We start from the raw sequence: 12,831 nt of genomic DNA on the forward strand, positions 1-12,831 counted from the left end.
ATGCAGGATGCAGCCAAGAGTCATTTTACTAAAGGCACAGGGGTAAAACGATTGAAAGATGGAGGTTTAAAGTGTTATTATATTTGTAACTGATTGGGTACTTTTATAGAGAGACACATCAAAGGAAAAGGTCCATCAAATCGCAAGGTTCCGTCAGGCGTGGGGACACCTGCCTTGCTGATATGTCTGCAATGTTCCAAACTGGCAAGGTCTCGTTTGTCTTCCAAGCTTCCTATTATGCACATGATTTTGGGGCTGTCCTACACCCCACTTACAAAAACAGAGGAAGATGTAATAGAGGCAGCCCATGCAGGGGGGTATATGTTTATTCACACAAAAGGAGATGTCAGCCAGGCAAGTGCCAGCTTGCTACTCCCTAAAAAAAGAAAAAGAAAAAAAACAGGTGCGGGAGAAGCCGCGATGGCAACGATGTGCTGCGGGCGTACAGGCACTTGTAAAACACTATATTGTACTGGAATGTCCTTTTTTACCTTCAAGAAACTATTTGTTTATGTTAGGGAAACGTGACGGCATTGCACTCAGCGTACTATGCAGCTCAGTATTCGGGGTGTGCTGGATGGCACGTTTCAAAGGATCCAATTCACCTCACTACAAGGCAGTACCTGTACATCACCATGAGGGACTATAATATATGTTACAGTGAGAGGAAACACGACGACAATCAAACCAGTGTTGCCTTGTTGGTCAGTTCTATCAGAGCCCAAACAAACAGTCCAGTGCTTTCCCTCACACACAAAGGCAAGAAGGATGATCCTACTGTCTTTCAACGAGGAAATACTGACTTGTTGCAAGATGAGGATTTCTTGCTAGTTCTCATGACAGGCATGCAAAAACAGCTGTTAAGGCATTTGGGCACCAACAAAAGTGTGATGAACACAGGAGGAGCAGGGAAGCTAGCTGGTGTTGACTTGATGTTAATGCCGAAGTGTACACTTTCTTTTTACCCGTCTCTCCTTCACTTTGTGTATTAAAGCTTCATTGCTGGTTCGTGTGTTTGTGTTCGTCTCGTCCCGTGTTCGTCCTGTGCTTTCCCTCAAGCTCAAGGCAATGTTAACATCAAAAGAAAAGTGTGCATAGATTCTACACATAGCACCACAGATGGGTCATTCTATGTGATAGTTGTGTACTGCCACTTCATACATTTTGGGTAATGGTTCAGGTGAAACACTTTACAGCCATGCATGCTCTCCTGCATTGACTTTTCAACTGAAGACAATATGCCCCATTTTTAGCTTGGTGTGGGGTATATTACAGCAGGTAAATACATTTAAGTGTGGTGATATACATACACATAACACACATAATTGGCAATTTGTATATCCTATAAAGTGCTCTGACCTGAGAAATGTTGTAGAAAAAAATGTGTTAATATTCTGCCAATAAGAAGTGGAATAAACTTTATTCCGTGTGTTTATATCTCGCCAGTACTGAGTACTCTCTTGCAATATAAGGAGACAACTGCCCCTGACTGATGGTATTGTTTTCTTAAGCTGCAACAGATGCTTTTTACCATGAAAATACTAACATCAGTTGGCATCGCATAAAACCTTGGTGAGCTCAAAGCCGCTGTGTGTATTCTTGTGAATGATTTATCTAAGGAAATGTACACCCTTCCAACATCCATCAGCAAACTCTTCATGACTATATAAATACATTTAAGTGTGGTGATATACATACACATAACACACATAATTGGCAATTTGTATATCCTATAAAGTGCTCTGACCTGAGAAATGTTGTAGAAAAAAATGTGTTAATATTCTGCCAATAAGAAGTGGAATAAACTTTATTCCGTGTGTTTATATCTCGCCAGTACTGAGTACTCTCTTGCAATATAAGGAGACAACTGCCCCTGACTGATGGTATTGTTTTCTTAAGCTGCAACAGATGCTTTTTACCATGAAAATACTAACATCAGTTGGCATTGCATAAAACCTTGGTGAGCTCAAAGCCGCTGTGTGTATTCTTGTGAATGATTTATCTAAGGAAATGTACACCCTTCCAACATCCATCAGCAAACTCTTCATGACTATATATAATGCATAATTATTTAATTAGATAAAGGAAAAATATATTGGCATCACACCAGCTCAATTGCAGTCTTTCGTTATCATCAAAAATATGGTGGCCGGGGTACATGACTCTCATCAACATTTTGATAATGTAATTCGCATACAATGCTCAATCATTTTAAAATTCTTCATGCACACCAGTACGTCTTGTATATTCAAGTTGGCTTCTACTTTGTCTCATGCTAGTGTTGGCTATCCGTGCGGTAGCCAGAAAATATTATGGGGGGTTCTATGGGGACCTCCCAGATGCACTAGTAAAGGTACAATCTTGGCTATGCAATGCTAAACCTGCTGTGATACTACGGAACAAAAATGCCAAACAAAGATGCAAGGAGTTAAAACGGGTGCAGCTATGTGAAAGCCAACCACTGCAGAAATGCAAATAAGAACAACAGTTCTAGAACTGGATGTTCGAACAGCTACTGGGAATTCAGAAGATCATACTATGTGCGTGAAAATAACTAGCACAATCACATATGTTTGTATGTTCATGTGTCTTGCCTCAGCAAATGAGTTCCAATGTATGCTTGATTGCATTTATTTAGCATTTGTTACAAGAGAGCAAAAGTCCTCAAGATATTGGAAATCTATATTGTAAATCTACTCAGTATTGGCCAGTTAGATCACACAACTTGGTTGATTCATTTTATCAAGCTTTGTTTCACACCTCAAGGAAACGTAGCTCCTCGGTAATCTCAGTGAGCCAAACACGCAGTCCAGGTCCAGTTTTGGATATTTTTACTGGTCTCGTTAGCAATACATCGTTCCAAAATACCACAAATTCCAGCTGGACACTATATCAATGAGCCTGTTGCCTTGCACCTCATCGGAGCAGCCCCCTGCTGGCTAGCAGGAAGATATCAAATAAGAAACAGGTGACTGGCTGTTCTGTCCACCTCTCAGTGTGTGTGGCCACTCCTGTTTGCTGCTAGAGTGTCACTCCCATGAAGAAATGCAACACCCTGGTCCTCCATAAACTTTTGTCCCAATCTGTTCGAATATTGATGCACAGATGGTGTGACAAAAGCCATAGTAGCAGGGCAGTTTTCAACCAGATTCCAAGAGTGTGCCAAGCAGCAGGAAATACACCCAGCCAGAGGATTTCTGTTGAATTCATGTTTAAGGACCTTCACATCTACATCATTTACTCATGAATGCAACACTGTCATGTGACAACACATGACAGTCCATTAATGCTTTGAACATGAATTGAGCTTTACCCTCTGGTTGGGCATGAAACAATGAATCTTTCAACAGCTCATGACCCACAGTTTGAGAAACACTGGTGTACGCATTCGTCCCAACAATAATCTGGCATCCTTCAAAAACACCATCACACAGGACTTTTCTGCTGATACATAGGGTGACATGCAATTACTTTTTGATGATTTGCATTTCTCTGCTGTGCAATATCTTTGCTATTTGTTTCTTATACTTGTCATGCGTTCTTGGTATTTCTGTTCCCCTCAAATTGTGTAGACATTTGCACTGACTGTGTCTTGGACTGTTCAACAGGGCTTGCCCACTATCAGTATCAGTGTATACTGTCATGGAATAACAATAAAAACCTGAAAACTGAAAAAAGAAAGAATCTGAAGCACATCTGTCTGACTGATTCCTATAACAATCTCCTGACAAATGCTCGATGAATGATAGTTCATGTCACCACTCCTTGTGGACAGAAACAAGCTGAAACAGGCCGAGGAAGTTTAGATGATTTGGCGAACCTACGAGTTTGTTGTTGCCTTGAATGGGCAATCATCATCTCAGAGGTAAAACTTACTAACTATAAATTATTTGTTCTGAACTTGTCTTGGTACACCGGAGTTCACCCAAATGACTTGCTTAAGCATTTTTGCAAGAGCAGCCTTTTGGGAAGAAATAGGCAGCAAAATCTCAAATTGGAACACTGACCTTACCGAGCAGTGTTTGTTAGTTGTCGGGGTTGTACGATGTACAGCTTGGTACAAATCTTTACGGACCACCATGGTGTCACATTTCTCCATTGGAGTGACACCCTAGCATCAAACATGAGTGGACGCACATACTGAGAGATAGACCCGTTTCTTATTCGATCTTTTGCTGGTAGCTGGCAGGGGACCGCTCCGATGAAGAAAGGCGTAGTGCCGTGAACTTTTGTCTCGGGCAGTACACGCTGTTGTGTTGTACTCATACAAATTCTGAAATGCATGCCACTTCTTAGAGAATCTTTGGAAATTTGATACCATTATGCCTTAATTGTCAGCTCTGATCATGAGCGAGATGGTAGGGGGCCCCTGAGGAATGTCCCGTTGTGTCCTGGAACCTTGCCAGTCTGGAACAATGCAGACAAATCATCAATGCAGGTTGCCCCATGCCTGACGGAACCTTATGATTTTATGGACCTTTTTCCTTTGATGTTCTTCTCTCTAAAAGCACCCGATCAGTTACAAATATAACACTTTAAACCTCCATCTTTCAATCTTTTTACCCCTGTGCCTTTAGTAAAATGACTCTTGGCTGCATCCTGCATTTCTTCTCATGCCTGAAAATCTGAAATCAGTAAAAATAAGCAATGTCCTCAGTTTCAACACAATCCTCATGTGTTTGGTAATTTTGTTGCTCCATACAGTATGATAATTCTGAGTAGAAACACAAATTTAAAGTAATAGGACCCATTAAGCACAACGAAAGATTACTGATAACTGCCGAAACCACGATATTTTGTACTCATATACCGCGACTTCGGTGTTAAGATAGAACAGGTGACAATTAAACAGTCCGATTACACAGATTTTACGAACACGTCACCAGAATCAGTGCAACTTGGCACTATGGGTGTACATTACGCACCAGTCTGCCGGTTTATGCCACTGAATTATTTGCTACAACACATGCGAAATAAGAGCGTTGAACGCGAATGGTGTGTAGCATGAGACGTACTTAACAGCTTCAGAATTGCACTCGTGCGTCTTAACTCACTTGGAAGCTGTGTACCTATACATTCACCTGGTGCTACTGCTGCCTGGACTGAGAAGGTGCAGCTGAGAAAAAGTGGACTGGCACTTGTTGCATCTGTAGTAACAGAGCGGCCCATTTTACAATTTTGTACAGACGCCCTCACTTTTTGAACCGCGAGCATGACACTCGCAGGCGTTGCTGAAACGTTCCCTCACCTGTTGAACATCGACGGACGAGCGGGACATCCAGCGAGGAACTTGAACGGAATATTTGGCAAAGTTGCTTCACCGCTACCACAAACTACAAATCTCATCCTCAAGCAAACAAACCGCTGTGTGCTAGCGCATGCGCACGCGAAGCGAGCAGACGGCACGGCGGCGGCAAAGGGAGACACGTGACATCACTTCTAGCGCATGCGCAGCGCAACTGATTTTCCTCTCCCGAAGGCCAAGTCTCTTAGTTGTGTGCGCCGTGGGCATTTTTTTCGGCGGCGTCGTAGAGCACGTTGAACGGCCGGCGGCGTCAGCGGCGTCACGCCGATGCTGTCATACAACAACAACAACTTTATTTTCGGTCTTGGAGAGTGGGGAGTTTCATCGCAACAGGCGATACTCTACCCCAGTGCTTGGTGGAATGGGGGGAATAAAATAACGAGCCCCTTTACAATAACGATCGAAGTCCGATGGTGTCCAGAAATGTCAGAAGAGCTTTGAGCGCAGAGCGTTGCTGGGCTGGATTGGGCCAGGGACCAAGCAATTTCGGTAGGGAGAAAGGGCCAGAGTCCAGCTGACGAAGAGACTCGGAGAGTGTGATTCGGGAAGGTTCGTAGTGAGGGCAATGAAGAAGAATGTGCTCCAGATCCTCAAGAGCACCACAGTGGCAACAGGTGGGAGAATCAATTTGTCTCAAGCGGTAACGCCACTGAGCTGTAAAGGCCACATCGAGGCGCATGCGGTGGATTAATGCAGCATCCTGACGAGATGTGTTTCGTGGCATGCGGAAAGCGAGCATGGGATCAACTCTGTTCAACATAGAGGGGGGAAGAATGTCGGTTGTCCGTTGGCGGGAAGCCAGGGGTGTCACTAGACGTCGCAGAATTGAACGGCGGTCTCCTCTGAGCAGAACAATACGGGTCCGGTTCCGAGACGAGAGTGCTGCTTCTGCGGCGCTGTCGGCCTGCTCGTTCCCCACGACACCACAATGGGCTGGAACCCACTGGAGAACGAGCCTGTGGCCTGCGGCGTAGATAGTGTGGTAAGCCATTAACACGTCGGTGACTAGGGGTGCGGATGGGCCTCGTATGCCGGAAGTTTCAATTGCTTGAAGTGCAGATTTGGAGTCTGTAAAGACTGCCCATTCCCGGGGTGGAAAATCAGCGATGTGTTGTAGAAAGAAAAGGATGGCATAGAGTTCCGCAGCTGTGGAGGAGGTTGGATGTGAAAGGCGTCTTCCGTGCACGACGCCTTCGGATGGAATGACGAAGGCTGAGGCGGACTTGTTGTTTCGGGATGCGCCATCAGTATATGCTGCCGTAAACGTAGAAAACTTCTCGTCTACCAGAGCATGAAAATGGGCTCGGAGGACTTGAGGGGGGACCTGATCTCTTCTTTGCAGAAGGTTTGGGAGGCGTACAAACGTGGGCGGTACCGGGAGAGACCAGGGGGCTTCCGGCGGTATAGTGTCCTTAGTTATGAAGCCAGTGAGAGTCTGGCGTGTCCTCTGCGCTACTCGGTAGAAGTCGCTTCCAGGGCGGTATCGAATTTTCCTGAGTAGCGGGTGGCGGGGAATGTGAGCACGCAAACGGAGGTAGTGCCGAGCCGTTTCCCGTTCACGGAGAACTTCGAGCGGGAGCCGACCGCTCGGCGTGACCTCTACCCGAGAAACGTCATCATGACGTTGGTAGACACACCGAAACCAAAACAGATCGGAAGGGGAGAGCTGAGTTCCACGAATGGGCAATTGTTCGCTGCCTCCTATTGAAAGAAAAGTGGGACCGAAGGTCGCGTCCTTTTCAGAGACCATCTAATCCCCTCAAGACCGTGGCTTTCGGGCGCGACCTTGTTCGCCACTAGCTTTGAACGTAGTTCAACTCTACCAAACTCGTGGCGCTGTCGAACATTATGACGTCATTTGTTTACAAACAGGTAGAGGTCTATATGTTCTCTTCTCCAAAGGGGACGCACGAACACTTCAGTGCGGGGGTATTTTCTCCATCATAGACACCGCGACGGCGGCAGTATTTATTGTACCTTGCACCAAACAAGTGCGTCAACACTGGATAGTATTATGACAAGTTATGACACAAAGGAACATTAGGAGAAGTAAAGCACTTCAAGAAGGTCGTCGCCCAAGAACTTCGACTGGGCGCGTTGAGTGCGGGTCTCGCTGGAGAAAACAACATAGCTAGATAATGAGAACGACGAGCCATCCATTAAATGGCAACTACACGTAACAATTACAGCGAGTGCCGAACGTTCACAGGACGGCGACGCGTGAAAGCTCTGTCCACTGATCCAGTGGCTCTTTTTGGGAAGCTATATAAATATGCGAACGTCAGCAAACGATATGACATAAGGCGCACCCACTACCTCATTGAACAGTATTTTTGCAGAGGCTGTAGTTATCATGAATAAATACTGTAAACCCCTTAATTAAAAAAACTAAAACCCTTTAATTTCGCAGCCCTAAATTTTCGCGAATCGAGTAGGGATATATTCGCAACAACTAAATTTCGCACGCTCCTCGAGTTCCTCGAATTTTCTCGATTCGCAAAATTCGCGAAAATTAAGGTCTCGCGGAATAAAAGTGTTTTACCTTATAAACTTGTCCAGAGCGAGTGGGTTGAGTCTGCCATGCTTCGCGCGCATTATAAGTCCCGCAATTACGCGATTGAAAACACCCTCTCTGACTGGGTGCTTTTCGCCGGCACACACAAAATGCACTATTTGCTACGCACTTTTCGAGCGCAGAAAGAGCGACGGGCAATCCATGTGAGAGGACCAAGTACTTTAGAGCGATCGAGCTGATTGGTGTAGGTGCGAATCTGTTGGCCAGATAGATCGCTTTCCAACCCAGATAAGGCGAAGCTCGCGTCATTTCTGCGCTCGGCAAATGCGTACTTCTTGTTTCGGAGCCCTCATTTGCATACCCCATCGAAAATGTGTCTAAGAGACCTCTCAAAATTTCCTGAGAGGTCTGAGAGGACCTTTCAAGAAATCTTGAAAGGTCTGGTAGGACCTTTCAGGCAGCACAGAGGGGTCTGAGAGGACTTTTTAGAGAAAATCTGGAAGACGTTGTAGAATCATTCATGTAGCCCTGAGGGGTTTGTGGGGACCTCTCAGACAGCTTTGCGACAGTGCGTCGTGCAACACCTCTCAGAGCATGTTGCTACATGTTTTCCGCGCCGCGGGACATGCTACCTCGTCCGCTTTGGAAAATAGTTCGCAAGATTTCACATGTTTGTGCATTATTCCTCCAAGGAACACGTGCCGTGATAACCTTGTATCGTCGTTTCCCCTTGAAGCTATTGTTCTTGCAATCCGTGCATTATGACACTGCACGTAAGTGGAAGCGTTTGAAACGTTGAAGTGTGAGGACGTCGGCTGCGGATCTCAAATAATTTCCGTTTTGTCTTCGGGATTCGAACTGTTTTTGAGGTATGTAGACGATGTGTCAAATATGCTTTTGTGAGTGACAGGCATTCCTGTTCACTTTACGCTATTACCACTGTTCGCAGACACCCATTATGTACGCCGATAGGAAGATTACCAACCACGTTAGGTTACCAACGGCGCTTTGTGCCAAACGGTATGTTATATATTTCGATGCGTACACACTGACTTACACTGACATTCTGAAATTGTATTTCTTACAAATGAATCTCGTACGAAGCGAGAGGTGGTGAGAACCCAAGGTGATGAGAATCCAATCTCGCCAGTTAGTTGGCGTCTTACGCAAGCAAGGGAAACTAGACGGTGCATCGCGAGTCCCCAAGTATACGTAAAACAGACGAACTTGATCACCAAGAAGCAGAGTTCTTCAAGAACATTTTTCATCGCCGCTGTACGGACATTGCGAATATGTGTCCCATGAGTTCACGCTTTGTGGAATACCGCAGAGTACGTGTGGATGATGACTTGCATGCCTTCGTATACATGTAAGTGCTAAATTTAGTTTTTGTTGCTGCTATTTACCGTTTCGTGTAGTTTCTTGCGAGCGATCCTTCAACAAATATTTGATATTCACAATTCTGCAAGACATTTGAAATAACTGTTAGATAATCTGATAGCAGTGTGCATGCCCTGAGTGTATCTGTACAATCGAAGGAACTCAATATATGTGGAGTTGACATGCACTTGTCTGTATCTATCTCTGGTGTATCATAGCACTGTATGATTGTACCTCTCCGACGACAGGTGCAGCGTAGACGGCGAAATTGAACATTGATGTTCCGATGTCAGATCTGGGAATTAGCTTCTGAGAGGTTTTGAGAGGTCCTCCCAGCTTGAGAGGTCCTCTCAGTCCCATTACATATTAGACCTGAGAGGCCTCTCAGATACATTTTCACTAGGGAGCGACATTCAGCGTCGGATGTTTCAACACACGTGCGCGTTTAAAGATTTCTTAAACATGGAATGGCTTTCAACGATGAATATCTTCCGTTCTGCTATCCCGCTTTTATGCGAAATTCCTTAATTAAAGAAGTAATGAATTTTAGGTAATTAATGATCTGATAGTTACATACTTTCTTCGAGATAATATTCGCCTGACCAACTCAAAAGCGGCATCTATTTCGTTCCGCTATTTTTTAAACGAAAATGTAAACAAAAAACAAAAACTAAACTGTGACGAATAAAAAACAAAACACCCTGTATGTGGATAATGACCAGTGCCATGGTGTTGGTGGATGACCGGCAAACAACCTGCAAGAATTGAATGATGAAATTGACAAGATGAAATTGTTACTGCTAAAAACACCACAAATGAAGCCTGGAACCTAAGATGAAAGAAAAAGAAACAAAAATATTCGGTATGGGAGATATTCGTTTATAGAAAATGGATCAAAATGGGCACATTACATAGCCGCGCGATTTTTCAACGTCGGCGGCGGCGGTGCACCGACAGTTTTGGTACGCCGGCGACGGCGAGGTCCCGACGTCCGGCGGCGGCGCACACCTCTACGCGCTCTCCATGTACTGAATAGGGCGATCGGTACACCATTCATTCTAGCCCGCCATAGCTACAGTGAGGGGCACTTTGGGCCGTCCAATAGACGCTTTGCAAATTTCGCCCCGGACCAGCGCCATCTATGTGCAGGTAGCGGAAACTAGCCCACGGCCGCCATTGTTGATGAGCGTCGCGGCGCGCCAATATCGTCTTGCGTTGTATTTCCTTCGTGGCTGTTCTCACATTTAGCTTTTCTCGGTTGGTCATCATGCCCGTAAACTGTTGTGTGCCACTGTGCACGCAACATGGCCGACTTGACAAGTCTGGACAAAAGGTAAGAGTGTTTTTCCCTACAACCACGCTCTTTAATGCACTCATTCGTTATGCTTGGACTACAGAACTTGTTGCTGTTGAACTGTGACTGAACCGATTATTGTAATTTCCATTGTGCGCGCAGGTGACCTACCACCGATTTCCTAGAGATCCCGAGCTCCGGAAGAAGTGGATCGTTGCCATCAGGCGCGATGAAGGGACATTTTTTACCGTTTCCAATGCCACGAAGGTGTGCTCTCATCACTTCCTTGAAACGGACTTTCTTGCGAACGTGGCAAACGGCTACCGGCACCTACACCATTGTGCTGTGCCGTCTATTTTCCCGTTCTGCAAAACGAAGACATCAAGAAAGCCACCTCGTGAAAGGGAACCACCACCAGCTACACACCGGAAGCGAAGACGGCAGGACATTACAGACGAGGAGAACCTTGTTGAAGAAATTGCAGCACAGCGTGTTCAGGTACCTGAGCGGCAGTGTAATGAGGAATGTGACGTGCCAAGTGGTGGAGAACAAGCTGATCCGCATTGCAACGGTGATGATGAAATGCCAACCGATGAAAACTTCACAGCAACACTGGATAGTAGTTGTGCATGTGGTGAGGTTATTGCTCAACTGAGACAAGAGCTTGCTGCAAGTAGAGCATCAGAAATGGCAACTAAAGTGGAACTTGAACGACTTCAAGAGCAGCTGAAAAGCCAAACCAGTGAAATACACCTGCTTCGCTCTGAGCTTGCGATAGCACAGGCTGAAAACCAAGAGCTCGAACAGGTGACACCCTTCGGAATTGCCAAGTTTAAGGGCGACGACGACGACATTCAGTTCTACACAGGCCTTCCAAGTTACGGCCATTTCTGTACTCTTCTGAGTTTCCTTGATCCAGGAGAAAATGGAAAGAATATTATAAGAAATGAAGGTACCAGACGTAGTGAACAGAGTGGCCGTCCACAAAAGGTCAGCGTGGAAAACCAGCTCTTTCTAGTGCTCGTGAAGCTGCGGCTTGGTCTGTTTCACAAGCACCTTGGAACCCTGTTTGGCATTTCTATCAGCACAGTGTCAAGAATATTTTCAACATGGATAGATTTTATGTACTGGCAGCTGGCGCAATTACCACTGTGGCTATCACGAGAGGCTGTGGACGAAGCGATGCCACCTGACTTTAGTGAGAAATAATCTTCAACACGTGTCATTCTGGACGCCACAGAAGTTAAATGTGATGTGCCAACCTCATTTGTAACGCAGTCTGGCCTGTACTCTCACTACAAGTCAGCGCACACGTTCAAAGGACTTGTCGGTATCGCCCCAAACGGACTGCTCACCTTTGTGTCCGAACTCTTTACAGGATGCACCTCTGACAAGGAATGCGTGATAAGAAGTGGACTCTTAGAACTGCCATTCGAGACAGGGGACTCCGTAATGGCAGATAAAGGATTCAAGATCGATGACCTGCTCCAGAGCAAAGGTGTGGGTCTCAACATTCTACCTTTTCTCAGAAAAGACCAATTCACCCCAGAAGTAGTGCAGGAAACACAGAATATTGCTGCACTTAGAATACACGTAGAAAGAAGGATCCAACGAATTAAGGGATTTCATATATTTGGTCGCTCTATTCCCATATCATTAGCACCTTTGGCAAATCAGGTGTGGACTGTCTGTGCGATACTTACAAACTTCCAGTCGCCACTTATGAAAGACTGTTGTGACTAGTAAGGTATTGTATCAATAATTGTTGCTGGCTTGCTGTATAAATAAACGTGTTGTATGTTACCCATATGATTTTGTAATAGGTACTCTACGGGAAGTAGCATAGCAGAAAGTACCATCATATTTATAATTTATTGCAGTTATGTTTTCGGGGCATATAATACAGGGGGGTTTCATGAGGTCTACATAGTGGTTTCTAAGTATGGCAGCAGTGTGTCAAAATAAAAATAGTCCAGCATTTCCTTCATGGTGGACCACTCGCTTTGGCTGAACTTCACCCGTTCAATCAGAATAAAATCCTTGCTGTAAACGACAAAGTCTCCCCAGCTTAGCCCTGATATGGCCATCTGTCCTATCAGCTGGGCATAGTACTGGTGGTCTCGTTTTAGCTTTGGTCCGTTTTCACAACAGAAATTGAGCCCTGGAAGGCTGCACGCTTGCTGGTCGCGTAGCGAATACGGGCACTTGATCTCTACCACTCCATACGAATCCTCCACTGGATAAAACACGATCCGGTCAGGAGAAGCAATAAGCCAAGGGCAGGAGGGGCTGACTAGAAGCCCGCAGCTGCTGATGACCGCATCGTGGCCCATGTTG

The 12,831-nt window shown here is 45.4% G+C and overlaps 1 protein-coding gene across 1 annotated transcript; it reads left to right on the top strand.

The window, feature by feature from the left end:
* The first annotated feature begins 10,467 nt into the window (after positions 1–10,467).
* Positions 10,468–12,237, top strand: LOC135371725 (uncharacterized). The gene is made up of 3 exons (XM_064605697.1): positions 10,468–10,533; positions 10,657–11,692; positions 11,873–12,237. Exons 1-3 carry the CDS (start codon positions 10,468–10,470, stop codon positions 12,235–12,237), a joined length of 1,467 nt encoding a protein of 488 aa, XP_064461767.1.
* Positions 12,238–12,831: the final 594 nt, after the last annotated feature.

The sequence above is a fragment of the Ornithodoros turicata genome, unplaced genomic scaffold (assembly GCF_037126465.1).
Source record: "Ornithodoros turicata isolate Travis unplaced genomic scaffold, ASM3712646v1 Chromosome12, whole genome shotgun sequence".
NCBI lineage: Eukaryota > Metazoa > Arthropoda > Arachnida > Ixodida > Argasidae > Ornithodoros > Ornithodoros turicata.